Raw genomic sequence first — 16,850 nt, forward strand, 5'->3', positions numbered from 1 at the left:
ATCAAGGCCCTGCCCTACACCTTCCACCTGAGGCTTGTCCTTATGTTTTAGTTCTGGCTGGTATCCCACCCCTTAGGGAAGGTCAAGGTGAATAGTGGGTTCAATTGCACAACAAGTGTATAGACTGGTTAACAAAACACAAGGGGGTGGGATATGATATTTCTAAAGAGATCATATCCACACGGCAAGTAACCTGGGTTGGTCCTCTTTTCAAAAACATCAATGGGGACTGTATCGTAATTAACTTTAGAAACCCGGGCACTGCAAAATTCTTGTTGAACAACAACTCTGCTCGATGTGGTCCATCTACTGTGGTGACCCCCCTACCACTAAATTATTGCTACCGTCCTCCCCACAAGATGATGCAGCCCCCACCTGTTTTTCCGTTATATAACAGGTTTGGAATACTTCAGGATTTGGACACATTGGACTGACTGCCCTCCACTAGCACCCAACTGCCTTCTGTGTGCTTTGCCACAGTCCAGCCAGTGGAAATACCCCCTGAGGCAGCTCCGTTAACACCTAAGATCTCTTCATCTAGCATATTATGTGAACAACAGGGGCATATTACAGCTAAACTTGTCTCAGGAACTGACCAGGGCCGTAGTCCGAGGAGTGATAATAACTTAAAAATTCTCAGTTGGAACATCGCTGGACTGAAGACCAAGATGGAAATTTCTTCCTGGAGGGACTGGGTCAATTGTTATGACATATTAATGTTCCAAGAAACCTGGTGTGTTGAGGACCTGTTATATGAGGGGTACAGTTGCCATAACAGGACTGTTCCAGCCCCCCTGTTTGGCCGTCCAAGTGGTGGATTGTCTATTTGGATAAAAATCACTGCAGAAGTAAAAGTTGATAAACTACTTACTAATTGTCCCAGCTTCATGGCACTATCATATACTCAGAGGACAAGACTGTGTCTGATCAACTTTTATAACAATGACTTTTTGTCCCAACCTAATCCAAATTTTATTCTTTTATTTGATTTTATTAATGAAATTATGGATGGACAGAAACATGGGAAATTCGACGGTATCTGTCTAGGAGGGGACTTTAATGCACATATACATTCAAGAAATCCCCCATGCAAAAGAGGTATAGAACTGTCAAATTTTCTCGCAACCAGTGACCTTGTTAACTGTATGGAACATGTAGGTATGGAAAACAGCGCCGCCCCATTTTCCATCTTCATTGGTCATGGGGGCGGCACCACAATTGATTATGTTTTCGTCTCACCTCCTGTTGCCAAGATCCTAACAAAGGCTGAAGTAGTGTGTAAAATTTATAGTGATCATTACCCGATTGTCATTCACCTATCACTCCCGAGGGGTAAGCGTTTAAGAAATGAAATAGGCGCAAGGGATTTGAAAGTTTCAACCGATAAATTGAGGGTAATCTGGAAGGGCGCAGACAATAAGGGAATCCTAGCAGGAATTTTTAAAAAACACCCAACCTTGATCGAAAATTGTCTTACTATTGATGACCATGGGGTTAACATAATTAAATCATTCTCTGAACTCTGTTCTGTTATTAAAGGTGAGATTTCCAGACCAGCTTCTAGCAAAGCTGAGGAAACACCTAGATGGTTTGATGCCCTATGTTCTAAAGCAAATAGGATGCTTAGAGCCGCCCTAAAAGCCGAACCTAGGGATATACCACGAATAAGGCTGCTCAGAGCAGAGTACAAACGTACCCTACGCACTAGATCAAATGAACTACTTAAAACCCACTGGGATTCCCTGGCACGATCTGCCGACCTGAAAGATACCACTGGGTTCTGGAAGGAGGTAAAGGAGATAAGATCTATTGGTTCTAATTTAACCGAAATTAATTGTAACATCATCGGTCCCACCTGGGTTGAACATTTTGAAAAAATTTATGCAACACCAGACAACCCTCCTTTGACCCCACTCCCCTTACATCCACTTAATATTTCTGTATCCGAGGTAGCTGATGCCATATTAGAAAGTGCTGGGAATAAAGCGCCCGGTCCTGATGGGCTCTCAATTGACCAGCTAAAATGTGAGCCCGATTTTTGGGCCCCATTGCTTTGTAATGTTTTTAACAATCTAACAGATGGGCAAATTCCAGAAACATGGTCCCGTAGCATTATTGTTCCCATTTTTAAGAAGGGTGACAGGTTGGATCCTGGGTGTTACCGCCCAATTTCTTTAATCGATAACACCTTGAAAGTTTTGGGACGGATCATATTTAAAAGGATTAGAACGTGGACGGATGAGAATAACATCCTACACCCTAGCCAGCTTGGTTTCCGTAGTAGTGTCGGAACGGTGGAACAATGCTTAAACTTGAACCTGATCATGGCAAAATATAACATTGCTAAGAAATCCCCTTTATATTTTGGTTTCATGGACTTGAGCTCGGCTTTTGATTTTGTTAACCGCTCCCGCCTTTGGTCTACCCTTCTCGAATATGGTTTAGATGATCATTTGGTACACTTCTTAGCCTTTTTACATCGTGATTTAAAAGCATGTGTGCGTGTAAAGTAAACTGGTGAAGTTTCTGACGATATCAGCATCGGTAGGGGGGTCAGACAAGGGTGTGTGCTGGCCCCCCTCCTGTTTATTTTGTACATCAACAAGTTAAGTGGCTCCCTGAGTACTCTAACCAGAGATGTACCTCACGTAAATGGAGTTCCCATACCCACCCTCCTTTATGCTGACGATGCGGTCTTGATGGGCCGCACTCCAAAGGCACTCCGTATTTTAATTTTAGGATTTGTCCTTTTTATGGCCGATTTAGGCCTGACAACTAATTTTAAAAAATCCCTGATCATGAGTTGTGGTCCTAAAAACTACAAAATCCCCGAGATCAAATCAGGGTCAAATGTCTGAAAAAGCACCAGCACTTTCCCCTACCTAGGGTTGCTATTCTCAAACACCGGCACGTGGCATGCACACATATCTTATGCTAGGAACAAGTTGGGTAAGGCCATTAATTGTGTTACTTCTTTGAGACAACCCAACCACGCTGATGTAATAACACCCCTAGTTAAGATCTATCAAACCCAATGTATGCCAACCGGTACTTATGGTGCCGAGGTTTGGGGTTATACTAACTGCTCCCATATCCAAATAGAAGAAAACAGATTTTGCCGGAAGGTGCTGGGTGGGGTTATTTGTTCTCCCAGCTATGTATGCCACAATGAATTAAATATTTCATACATAGAAGATTTCGTGAGATCTAGACCAGCACTCTTCTGGATAAAGATATGGAATAACACGGCTGCCACTTTGACCCGTGAAATTATTTTGGATTGTTTAAAATGCGATAGGGGACACCATATACCATGGTTGAAAGCGGTAAAAGATTGCCTTGCAAGTGTGGGGCTGGGCTCTCTGTTTACTACACCAAACTCAATAAATCGCTCCCACAAGACCATTATTCTTAGGGCATTGTATGATTTGTACAGAGAAGAGCGTGAAAGAAAGAACTTGACTAAATGCACTGTTGTAAAATATTTGGCTTATTCTGAACCACACATTAAAAATCCTGGCCCACCATACAGGTATTTGCGTCTGCATCTCGGCAGATGGGTTAGGGGTTTACTGTTTCGCTTCCGAGATGGGAGTATAGTAAATCTACTAAACTTCCCTCTGGGATACAACAAACACCTTGAAACTTTAAATTATCCATGCAACCCTAACATGAAACAGAGCCTTATGCATTTTTTGTTCTTCTGTGGTTTTTATAAAAAGCTCTCCGGCCATTATTTAATGCCTTACTGTAGAAAAAATGATTTGACTAATTTTAAATTAGCTTTGAGGTCTTTTCTATTATTGGGATCAGATGAAGTTACTTTCAGGGTGAGCTGTTTTCTCAGAGCTGCCGTCAGATTACGAGCCACTCTTTACACTGAGGCATAATCATCGCACACTGCACTTTCTATTATGCACTTTATAGAATCTTTTACCTGCACGCTCTACTTTTTTGTAATAGCTTTTTATGTGGATATAATTACGATGTTGTTCCAGCCATCCTTTTTAACTATGGTCGTTAAAATTGTGTGTTTTTTAAATTGTGCTTTTAAAAATTCCTTTTAGATTATGAAGGGACAAATTGTGTTTAGATGTGAAATTGTAAATGAAATTTGATTATGCTTGATTGTTCTCTGATTCATTTTTCCAGATGTCATTATTGAACTGAATGTTTTAATTGTATTTTGCCTGTACTTTTATGGATGTTTTTATTCCGAATAAAGATCTTTTGACTTGACTTGTGTAACGCTAGGCGCGAGACCTAATAAAGGATTAATCCAATAACACATATTTTAATTGTTTAATGTAGAAGTAGTCAATTGAAAGGGCATTTTCTTAAAACTTTTGATTGTATTATTCAACCATTTAATTTGATATCCTTGCACACATAAAATTAATGTAGCAAAGCAACATTTTCATACATCATGCAGACTTTAAAAGAATAATGGCATTATTTGACATTTCTTTCAGATAAAGACTGGAATTGAAAACATGTGATGTCAGGCATATTAATTTGCCCAAAAAGGTATGTATATAGAAACAGAAAAATATTAGTACAAAATCCCTTACCAAATTTACTGTGCCCATTATTTTCAATATATGCCCTACCCTTTTTGTAGCTTTGATTTGAAAAATGTTTTAAAATATTTATTCATGCCAAAGGCAGCTGGAGGTGTGGTGTGAGAAGTGGAATTGTTGGCTTAGTTATTGGTTGAGCTACCAGTGCCAAGCTTTAGGAATAAAATGTTCCCTCCTTAAGAATTACAACTAGAAATGCTGATGGCATTAGTTCACAGCCAATAGACAGTAAGTTGTGTCTTTGTACAACTCATTGTGTTTTTTTTTGCATTGAGTGGCGCCCTCAGTAAACCAATTTGGTAACTTCCAAAATTACAATTTTTAAATCCTTTCTTAAAATACATGTGGAATGTTTAACTTTCACCAAAACTTTCTTGGACTGGAGTTAGAAAGGTAAATAGGCCTCCTGGACTAAATGGGGAAAAGTTGCTTTTCCCCCCAAAATTCTACCACTGGAGCTAGAATAGTAAATGATCCCCTCACAAAGATGTATCGCTTTTGATGCTCCATGCCATGATTGAAAAGTAAACAGTGGCTTGAAACATTTGAAGACCAGGGTAAATGAAAGCACTGAAATTTGCTATTAAATATGCATCTATCTTTGAAAATGCTAACAGGAAAAAGACAGATTTCCCTCTGAAACAACAAACTAAAAAATCAGGCGAATTTTTTCTTAATGAATTTGGAAACTGCCTTTGTTAATTGTTCATCCATTTATGGAGGCATCCAAGATGGCCACGTGGCAGTGAAGCTCCGGCTACGGTCGCTATGGTTTTCAGGCATTTATCCTAATCTATACTCATTTGCCCTGTTGACATCCATCAGCCCATTCTTTGCTGTACAATATCCTGTATTTTGGGCCTGGATATGAGGAATGGCCATGACATCGTGGGTGCGCTGAGCAGGCACGGCCCTCCTCGGAAGCCCAGCAGCAACAGTGGCCACCGGCGAGCCTGAGGAATGGGCTACCAAGCCCTGCCGGGCCACCGCACTCCACGAACTCCATCTGTGGCTGCCCGCCTGCTCTACCCAGAGGACTGATGTTGCCGGCAATATGCTGCTGAGGCGGGGGAGGAGCACTGCTGGGGACTGGAACTGGGATGCCTGTTGGTGACTGACGCTTCCAAAGGAGGTGTTTACACCCAGCGGCTGTCTCCCGAAGCGTTGCGGTTCCTGAATCGACTGTCATACCCTGGCCTGATGTAGGTGTGCCAGGGTGACTGCTGTCCGGCACAGTGAGTGCCTGCGGGCCATTGGGGGCCCCCACTCTTACCCTGCATTGCTGCCACGTTCGCTGAGGCCCCAGTATGCAGACTTTTTGATTTCCTGCTGCCGTCATTGGGCCTGTGGCTTGGCAGGTGTGTCTCGCATAACAATCACTGCAGAAGGTCCATTCCAGTTTCACCCAGGTGCTCTCAGCCTGCACTGTGTCTACTGCTGAGGCCCTTCCCTCCCTGCATGCTTTAGGACACATTTGCCTGGACTCTTTCCTATCCCCCTCACCTGTATTTGAGGATCAGCCACTGGTGGTGACTTTGTACTGTCTATGTAGCCCCATTGCTGCACCCTTTGGACAGTTGCGCTACCTCAGGACCATGCGTTGAACTGTGTGGGGGTTGTACTAGCTAACCTTATTCTGGTGTAGTTGAGGCCCCTTAGAGCTGCAACTGCTTTTAGCATTTGCCTGTTTGGGTGCACCAACCCGCAAGCTGTCCCTCTTGACCACTGGGGTTCCTGGTGGGGGACGGCTCTGCTTGGCCCGGGCTGTGCCTCTGATTGCCACCTTAGGTTGAAATCTCCTACAGGTTCCCCCCAAAAACCACCATGGGAAGGGGTGACCCAAAGCAACGCAAGCTCCCCTTTGAAAGGGCCAGGCAGTCTGGTAGGCCTGAATCCCTGTCTGACACTGAGGAACACCATGCCACTGAGGAACATCTTAATGGTGCTAATGCTATAATGGCAGAGGTTCAGGCCGGGTTTCGCTCCATCAACACTCACTTTGACACATTGACGAGCTGCCTCGATCGCATTGGGGAAAGAATTGAACGTCATGGCACCCGTCTATGTGGCGCAGAAGAACGTATTTCAGGCCTGGAAGACAGCGCTTTGTCCCAAACCAAATGCTTGGACAAGATGGAATGACTTCTCAAGACTATAGCCATTAAAAATAAAGATCTCAAAGCGAGATCACGCAAGAACAATATTCACATCACTGACATGGCAGAATTCACCAATATAGGGCGCCCGGACCAATTTGTAGCACGTCTACTGGTTGAACTGTATGAACATCAAAGCTTTATGTACACCATTGTGGTGGAACATGTGCATAGGTGGCTGGGGCCAAGACCACAACTTGGAAGATCTCCTCGTCCCATAATTACTTCTTACTAAACTTCAGGGACACGAACGCAGTGCTTCGACTTGCACACAAGTGGGGCCTGTTGCAATATCAAAGATTCACCATCTCTCTGTACCCTTTCTTCACTTGAATGGTTCAGGAGGTGCATTGCAAATTTCAAGATGTCAAAGCTCTGGTTCGCAAAAAGAGTCTTTGTTATGACATGCTATACCCTGCCAGGCTTCAAATACATGTAGACGAAAAGGCTCGAATGATCAATTCTCTGGCAATTCTCTGACAGAAGCGCTATCCTTTTGAAGGAATCCCACCCGAGTGGTGCCATGTCGTCGGGATCATAAACTGGCCGATCTGCAGGCCTCGCCCAGTATGGATCTTTTTCCTACTGGCTGAAATTCTGCCCCTGAGTTTAACAGAGTGACATCCTTGCTGGATACTCAAGGGCGGCCCATTAAACTGTCCTTCATTGCCATGTTTCTTGGCAAGACAGTCCTGTATTTGCCTTTAACCAATTACTATTATGCACTAATTGTTTTCTTCATATAGGCTCTGTTGACCATAGTATTACCCACCCTCTTGGTGTATACCATCTTATTATGTCTTTTGGGATTACTGTTGCTTGTTGATTTCTAAAGGATTTACTGAGTTGTTTACTTGTGGATTGTTGTTATTTCTGTCCTCATTTAACCACTGCCCTGGGGAGTTTACATACATTGCCACATTTACTATGCATTCTGCGCATTTCCCATCATGGCTAAGTCTTTGGCGGGCAGGCCACCTTGGCTGAGATAACATGTTTAACATGGAACATTCAAAGCTTAAACAATCCTCGTTAGGGCAAGCAAGTGCTGGCCTACCTCAATAGGCATAGGGCGAAGATTGCTTTCCTACAGGAGTCGCATCTCCCCCCACAAGACTCCCCCTTCTTTGCAAAACCAAGGGGATCATATAGGTACTTTTCCAGCTATAGCACTTACTCTAAGGAGGTGTGCACACTCATCCATAAGAGCATCCCCTTGAGTTTCACTGCCGGCTTCCTGGATAGGGAAAGTCGTTATGTGGAATTGGCATGTCGTTTGGCAGACCACTGCATGCTTCTTGTAAACGTCTACACTTCTAATGTTAGGGCAAGCAAGTGCTGACCTACCTCAATAGGCATAGGGCGAAGATTGCTTTCCTACAGGAGTCGCATCTCCCCCACAAGACTCCCCCTTCTTTGCAAAACCAAGGGGATCTTATAGGTACTTTTCCAGCTACAGCACTTACTCTAAGGAGGTGTGCACACTCATCCATAAGAGCATCCCCTTGAGCCTCACTGCCGGCTTCATCACCACCCCCTTTTTGAATCGTTTTTGGCCACCACAAGTGTGGCAGGGTATACTCAGACATGAGTCCCTTGCTCACTGCACCACCAGGATTCAAGCAAGCCGGGCCGACGACGGCTGAAATGCCAGAAACCGGTCCCCGGAAGCTTGTCTCCTTTCTGGTGAAGAATTGGCTTTGTAGTTTGGTCTGCCCTGTTCCCATGAGGCACTGGGGCAGACTAATTTGCATATAGCCAGGTTCTGAACTGGGGTGATGCAGTGAGCTAAATAACAGTGATGGATCAAGCCCTGATCTCTTGACTGGGTAAGAGTGGTCTGCTTAATTCAGACACTCTGTTCATCACCACCCCCTTTTTGAATCGTTTTTGGCCACCACAAGTGTGGCAGGGTATACTCAGACATGAGTTCCTTGCTCACTGCACCACCAGGATTCAAGCAAGCCGGGCCGACGACGGCTGAAATGCCAGAAACCGGTCCCCGGAAGCTTGTCTCCTTTCCGGTGAAGAATTGGCTTTGTAGTTTGGTCTGCCCTGTTCCCATGAGGCACTGGGTCAGACTAATTTGCATATAGCCAGGTTCTGAACTGGGGTGATGCAGTGAGCTAAATAACGGTGATGGATCAAGCCCTGATCTCTTGACTGGGTAAGATTGGTCTGCTTAATTCAGACACTCTGTTCATCGCCACCCCCTTTTTGAATCGTTTTTGGCCACCACAAGTGTGGCAGGGTATACTCAGACATGAGTCCCTTGCTCACTGCACCACCAGGATTCAAGCAAGCTGGGCCGACGACGGCTGAAATGCCAGAAACCGGTCCCCGGAAGCTTGTCTCCTTTCCGGTGAAGAATTGGCTTTGTAGTTTGGTCTGCCCTGTTCCAATGAGGCACTGGGCCAGACTAATTTGCATATAGCCAGGTTCTGAACTGGGATGATGCAGTGAGCCAAATAACGGTGATGGATCAAGCCCTGATCTCTTGACTGGGTAAGAGTGGTCTGCTTAATTCAGACACTCTGTTCATCACCACCCCCTTTTTGAATCGTTTTTGGCCGCCACAAGTGTGGCAGGGTATACTCAGACATGAGTCCCTTGCTCACTGCACCACCAGGATTCAAGCAAGCCGGGCCGACGACGGCTGAAATGCCAGAAACCGGTCCCCGGAAGCTTGTCTCCTTTCCGGTGAAGAATTGGCTTTGTAGTTTGGTCTGCCCTGTTCCCATGAGGCACTGGGTCAGACTAATTTGCATATAGCCAGGTTCTGAACTGGGGTGATGCAGTGAGCTAAATAACGGTGATGGATCAAGCCCTGATTTCTTGACTGGGTAAGAGTGGTCTGCCTAATTCAGACACTCTGTTCATCACCACCCCCTTTTTGAATCGTTTTTGGCCACCGCAAGTGTGGCAGGGTATACTCAGACATGAGTCTCTTGCTCACTGCACCACCAGGATTCAAGCAAGCCGGGCCGACGACGGCTGAAATGCCAGAAACCGGTCCCCGGAAGCTTGCCTCCTTTCCGGTGAAGAATTGGCTTTGTAGTTTGGTCTGCCCTGTTCCCATGAGGCACTGGGCCAGACTAATTTGCATATAGCCAGGTTCTGAACTGGGATGATGCAGTGAGTTAAATAACGGTGATGGATCAAGCCCTGATCTCTTGACTGGGTAAGAGTGGTCTGCTTAATTCAGACACTCTGTTCATCACCACCCCCTTTTTGAATCGTTTTTGGCCACCACAAGTGTGGCAGGGTATACTCAGACATGAGTCCCTTGCTCACTGCACCACCAGGATTCAAGCAAGCCGGGCCGACGACGGCTGAAATGCCAGAAACCGGTCCCCGGAAGCTTGTGTCCTTTCCGGTGAAGAATTGGCTTTGTAGTTTGGTCTGCCCTGTTCCCATGAGGCACTGGGTCAGACTAATTTGCATATAGCCAGGTTCTGAACTGGGGTGATGCAGTGAGCTAAATAACGGTGATGGATCAAACCCTGATCTCTTGACTGGGTAAGAGTGGTCTACTTAATTCAGACACTCTGTTCATCACCACCCCCTTTTTGAATCGGCCTACCTCAATAGGCATAGGGTGAAGATTGCTTTCCTACAGGAGTCGCATCTCCCCCCACAAGACTCCCCCTTCTTTGCAAAACCAAGGGGATCTTATAGGTACTTTTCCAGCTACAGCACTTACTCTAAGGAGGTGTGCACACTCATCCATAAGAGCATCCCCTTGAGCCTCACTTCTGGCTTCCTGGATAGGGAAGGTCGTTATGTGGGACTGGCATGTTGTTCGGGAGACCACTGCATGCTTCTTGTGAACGTCTACACTTCTAATGTTCATGATCCCGACTTTCATGAACTCTCTTCTATCATAGGAAGGTTTGATGTCACTACAGTTTTACTGGAGGAGGGGATCTCAACTTGGTACAAGCCTGCTACTTGATTCCACGGTAACACATACTATTAGCAAACTGCAGGCCACTCTGGTGTTTAAAGACATCTGTGACATCTATTCCTTGAACGATGCATGGCGACACTTACATTCCACAATGCCCGCATATACATTTTACTCCGCAGCAAACGCTGTATGGACACGCATCGATTACTGGCTCCTGCCAGCCAATACTCTCCCCTGGCTGAGGTGCATGCAGCACTTACCCGTTAGCCTATCGGATCACTTCCCTGTGACGGTAACTCTTAATATTCCATTTGGCGGATGACTTGAGAGAAGATGGCACTTTCCTGGCACCGCCCTCTTGGATGCATGGAGCTTCCCAACTGCAGGGCCGATTCACAGAACTAATCTGAGACAAAATCCTAAACTTACTACTTTTGGTATTCACAGAAGGCATTTAGTAGTAGTAAGGTTAGTATTTTGTCTTAAATTAGTATTTTGTCTTAAATTAGTACTTTGTCTTAAGTTAGTATTTTGTCCTAAAATAGGATTTTGTCTTAAGTTAGTATGTTGTCTTAAGTTAGTATTTTGTCTTAAGTTAGAATTTTGTCTTAAGTTAGGATTTTGTCTTAAATTAGGATTTTGCCTTAAATTAGGATTTTGTCTTAAATTAGGATTTTGTCTTAAGACCAAAACTTAAGACAAAATCATAATTTAAGACAAAATCCTACTTAGGACAAAATACTAATTTAAGACAAAATACTAATTTAAGACAAAATATTAACTTTACTACTACTAAATGCCTTCTGTGAATTCCAAAAGTAGTAAGTTTAGCATTTTGTCTCAGATTAGTTCTGTGAATCGACCCCTGCATCGCCGCTCCACACTAATGAACGAGTTCCGCTCCCTGGCGGAGAGAGGAAACACTTACCTGGGTTTAGCTGCCACGTGCTCCAGTCCAAGTGTTCCACTATTAGCCTGATATGGGTTTTTAATCCCAGAAAAGAGCAGTCTGGAACTAATAGGTTTCCTTTTACCATTATAGGTAAAGGCCTAAAAATCCCAGCATGCAAATGTTTTTATCTGTGGGCCAAGGATTGATTGCGGGGTCACTCATGCCCTCAGACCTTTTGAGCCTTCGCAGGTGCTTTTGTATGCTTGTATTTGGGATATATGATGTTACCACGCGTACTTTTAGCACGCATACCACTACCACGGATTTTTTACAACGCAGGTCATTTTACAACGGATACCTTTACAACGCAATACACTACAACGCTGATACTATTACAACGCATACCATTACATCGTAAGTATAATTATAGGTAAGTATATAATATTAATTTATATTGTAAATAATTATATTAGAATTATTATATTTAATTATTTATTATAAAATTAATTAAAAAAATAATAATAATTGTAATTTTTAAATTTGTAAATATATATTAAAAATACCCCTGTACCCCAAAACACAAACCCAGCCCTAAGTATATAATATTAATATTATTTATAAGTTATTTAATAAACAAAAAAATGTTTTAATTTTTAAATTTGTAAATATATATTAAAAATACCCCTGTACCCCAAAACCCAAACCCAGCCCTAAAACCTAAAAATACCCCTGTACCTAAAAACTCAAACCCAGCCCTAAAACCTAAAAATACCCCTGTACCCCAAAACCCAAACCCAGCCCTAAAACCTAAAAATACCCCTGTACCCCAAAACCCAAACCCAGCCCTAAAACCTAAAAATACCCCTGTACCCCAAAACCCAAACCCAGCCCTAAAACCTAAAAATACCCCTGTACCCCAAAACCCAAACCCAGCCCTAAAACCTAAAAATACCCCTGTACCCCAAAACCCAAAACCAGCCCTAAAACCTAAAAATACCCCTGTACCCCAAAACCCAAACCCAGCCCTAAAACCTAAAAATGCCCCTGTACCCCAAAACCCAAACCCAGCTCTAAAACCTAAAAATACCCCTGTACCCCAAAACCCAAACCCAGCCCTAAAACCTAAAAATACCCCTGAACCCCAAAACCCAAACCCAGCCCTAAAACCTAAAAATACCCCTGTACCCCAAAACCCAAACCCAGCCCTAAAACCTAAAAATACCCCTGTACCCCAAAACCCAAACCCAACCCTAAAACCTAAAAATACCCCTGTACCCCAAAACCCAAACCCAACCCCAAAACCCAAACCCAACCCTAAAACCTAAAAATACCCCTGTACCCCAAAACCCAAACCCAGCCCTAAAACCTAAAAATACCCCTGTACCCCAAAACCCAAACCCAACCCTGAACCCTAAAAATACCAATACCCCTAATAAATGTTAATTAAAAAAGATAAACTTACCTATAAACTTACCTAAACTTACGATGTAATGGTATGCGTTGTAATAGTACCTGCGTTGTAAAATAATGCGTTGTAAAGGTATCCGTGGTAATGGGTTTTGCATGGTAATGGATCCGTGGTAACGGTACTGCGTGCTAAAAATTGCGTGGTAACAGTTACATACCTTGTATTTGAGTCACAGATAACGACATGTGGGCCAGTTGTGTTACTTGTGTAAATGAGGGTCGTGTTAAATATGGCCTGCCCCCAAATAGTAGCCTATGTAACCAAACAACTCAAATGTATTATAAAAAATAATGATATTGCCATTCTTTTTCTTCGAAAATGACATGCATGAGTAGCTTATTCAGTCTCGATGTCTTTCCTTTACATACTGTGACTTGTGGTATTACATTTATAATGGGAAATATACTGCAAGTTCCATAACATCAGAACAAGGCTGAGAATCTCATACAATTATGAATTAGACAATGTCAGGCATTATGTGTTAAAGGTGGTTATAGGATGACGGCAAGGCTCATATTGCCCACATTGTTTACTGGCAATCTTGATTACACTGAGCCTATCCATGAGGATACACCAAGCAGTAAGGAGGGCATTTGTTTACATACAGACAACCAACAGAGTGCTGCTCATGAGAACCACTGTACAACAGGGGGATCCACAACATAGCCCTGCACAGCAGGCCAAAAAGCACACTCAGGACAACAAGCTCCATAATATGAGAATCATCAAAAGGCACACATTCAGAACAATCAAATGCAGTATTATCAACACACCTACAAGGGAAACTAGGCAACACTGTGGCCCAAAACAGAAAACCATACAGTGGGAGCAGATACCAAACCACAAGGTCACAGGCAATACACCCAAAACAGAATTGCCAGTGAAGGACCCAGTAGAATCCAATCCAGTAGTCTTGTAAAGAACAACAAGAGAGACATCCCAGCACAGTGACATGGTGGTAGGATCACTGACCAAATTTGGAACAATGAAAAATGGCCAACCAAAACCACCAACCAGCACTGGAAGACCACGAGAGAATAAATCCTACATGACAGCACCAGGTTGCATCATTGAGCTGGTGAGGGTCAGGGCCCCGCTCACAGAGTACCTAATCTTTGAATTCATCTTGCGCCACATTGTACCAAACCTGCATGGGTGTCTTTGAATCTAGGCAACAACCATAAAAGAAGAGGCAGGAAAGGCAGAAATAGAGCACAACAGTGGAACTCACTCACTGCCTGAAATATCCTGCCCAGGGCCTACAGGTAGAAGCACCACAACCAGCATCCCCCTTCAGTACAAACACTCTCTTCAGGTCCAGAAACTGCATACATATGGACATACCAAGAGGAGGTAGAGAAGCAGGAACAGCTGCCTAATACCTGGTCACAAAAGACAGGCACACCTTGCACAGCCTTTGTGACCCAGAAACAGACCAAGGGCAGGTGGCAACACAGGAACAGCACAGATGGCCAACATCACAAAAATCCAATTCCAATACCCCAGAATGGCATCAGCCTCCCTTTAGCACATCCTGGACTGTAAAGGCCGTCAGACACATTGCACTCCTGCATCATCCGAGCAAAGCAACAATAAGATTATTCAGAGAGGAGCATGGACAACCGATGTGGCAGAATCTATAATTAATGCTTATCAAAAAGACCCCGAGTTGCCAATTCAGAGCAGTTATTGTACAACACTAACCCAACTTGACTGTTAACTAGATGAGCATGGGCTTTGCACAGCAGGTGCTAATGAAGGAGAATGGAGAGAAAAGGGACAATAGGAGAACTCTCCCCAGTGCTAATCACAGGAGTTGAAATAACCAGACACCTGCCTCTGCGATGACAGGAAGAACAAGAAGTGCTGGGGGGGGACAGATTGGAGGGTGAGGGTGGGATCTGTCTGTCGCCTATGCCACTTGCACTATAGAAGATAACAGAACATTCTAGAAGAGACTAGAATAGTGGAAACTTGCGGTCACGAAGCTCCTGAATTGGCAATTGGTCTGTTGTAGCTGAGGTGTATGAAATAAACCTGATGCTTCTCTTCACTCTCTCGCATAACACTTTTATATTGCATTGGACACTGGTGACGAGGATGGGATATATCCAGGTACACATCAACATGCACTCAAGACAACAGGAAGACTGAGTGTGGCCACTCAGGCTCTGAAGGGTTTTCAGGGAAGTACACTGGTTACTCAACTGAGTCCAGGATCGTTGTGTCAAACTGACTTTGGTATACAGTGAGTACTTTTGCAGATGGTTGCTGGCTGTGAGCCTGAGCAATGAGTAATTGGCTACTGGCAGTAGTCACTGTGGTGAATTAATGGTCATACCAACCTGATCCCTGTTCACCGCTTGATTGAGTTATTGACTTTTGAAAGAATATGTGTGCCAGAGGGAAGTGGTGATTTCACCCTCCGTTGAGCGCATTAACCATTAGAAAAGGAGATGACTATTTGAAGCCACTCTCTGCTTCTGACGTCAGCATGAATAGTGTGCGGCTTTACGAGGATGCGCACTTTATATGAGGACTCTCCTCCTTTTGTACTGCCAAACATAAGTGACTCTGAACTGATGGGAGCGTGTTTGATGCAGTGTTCACTCAGCAATGAACTGTTGTGAGCGCATGGGGTGCACACTGAGCTTGCTGGGGTACATGCTCAGCATGAGAATTCATCACATAAACGGCTATGAACTGATGTGAGCATGATTAATGCCACACACAAGCTACTGTGAATTGTTATGAGCATTAAGGGTGCGCGCTCAGCAGAAGAATTCGCCACTGTTAACTCGCCTTGCTTCAGGCACAATGAGGATAATTCGGTTCCAAAGGACTCAAATTAGTATCTCACTACAGTAGGACCGCTCACCTTCCTTAAGTCTGCCTTCGCGGGTACAATTGCTATCCTTGTTGCTGTGGCGTTCTGTGGGTGCCCTGAGGGAGGAGCCTCTATGAGGAGCCTTGGGAAGCCTTTCTGTGGTACGGTATCTACTGCCTGGTGTTTGCCGTGTTTTGTCCTAGGCCTGCAAGGTGTACTCACCTCATTGATTCCGGGTTTAAGAGTCTTTTCCTGTTTAAACAAAGCCAGTGCCACCTGGAGGCAGTTGAGAAAAACCACTCTGATATTGGCAGTAATAAAAAGAGAACAGAACTCAGTGTGTGAATACATTTTGATTTGCCTATATACTGCAAGACCTAAGTCCCAAATTACTTGTGAGGGTAGAGGGGTTGGAGAAAGTGGGGTGGAGGATATTTTATGTGACATCAGAAAGAATAAATAAGTATGCAGAGTATTACTCCTCCCCAATTCTTTTTAACATCTCCTGAGGAACCACCATTGAAATGGAACCAATGGAAAATAATCTTTCACAATGATTCAATAGTTTGCGGGATCTACACTAACAATAATTTTGATTAGGTATTTATTAAACTTTTCAAGAAACAGATGAAGCTACACAAAATGGATATACACCTGGGAGGGTATGGTAGTCAGCCAATAAAGATGATAGGATACTTTGTAGAAAAGATTGATTCTGAAAACAGATAAGCAGTATGCAAAGTTCATGTTTCATGTAAAGGAGATACCATTTTAGGATGGCCAGCACATATCTGAATTCCAAAGCTAAACCTCAAATACTGATTCAGAATGTTGACAAGGATTTAGAGGTGAGATCTGATTTTGACAATGAATATTCCGAAGTATTCACAGAAAAGTTAGATGCCTCAAACAATATGTGCACAAGATAAAATTGAAAGAGAAAGCAGTTCGAGTGTCAGCTAAAGTATGTAGTCTTCCCTTGAGTGTACATAACTCAGTGAGAGAAAAGTTAAAAGA

General features: G+C 43.7%; 1 protein-coding gene across 2 annotated transcripts in view; it reads left to right on the forward strand.

The window, feature by feature from the left end:
• Window positions 1-16,850, forward strand: part of GC (GC vitamin D binding protein) — a 263,059-nt gene that overhangs the window by 214,507 nt on the left and 31,702 nt on the right. For both annotated transcript variants that reach the window (XM_086961757.1, XM_086961756.1), the window contains exon 12: window positions 4,473-4,527. In XM_086961757.1, the coding sequence (XP_086817883.1) occupies window positions 4,473-4,499 (27 nt within the window). In that variant the 3' untranslated portion in view covers window positions 4,500-4,527. The remainder of the gene's footprint in view (window positions 1-4,472; window positions 4,528-16,850) is intronic.

This window comes from Lissotriton vulgaris, chromosome 3_1 (genome assembly GCF_964263255.1).
Source record: "Lissotriton vulgaris chromosome 3_1, aLisVul1.2, whole genome shotgun sequence".
Lineage (NCBI taxonomy): Eukaryota > Metazoa > Chordata > Amphibia > Caudata > Salamandridae > Lissotriton > Lissotriton vulgaris.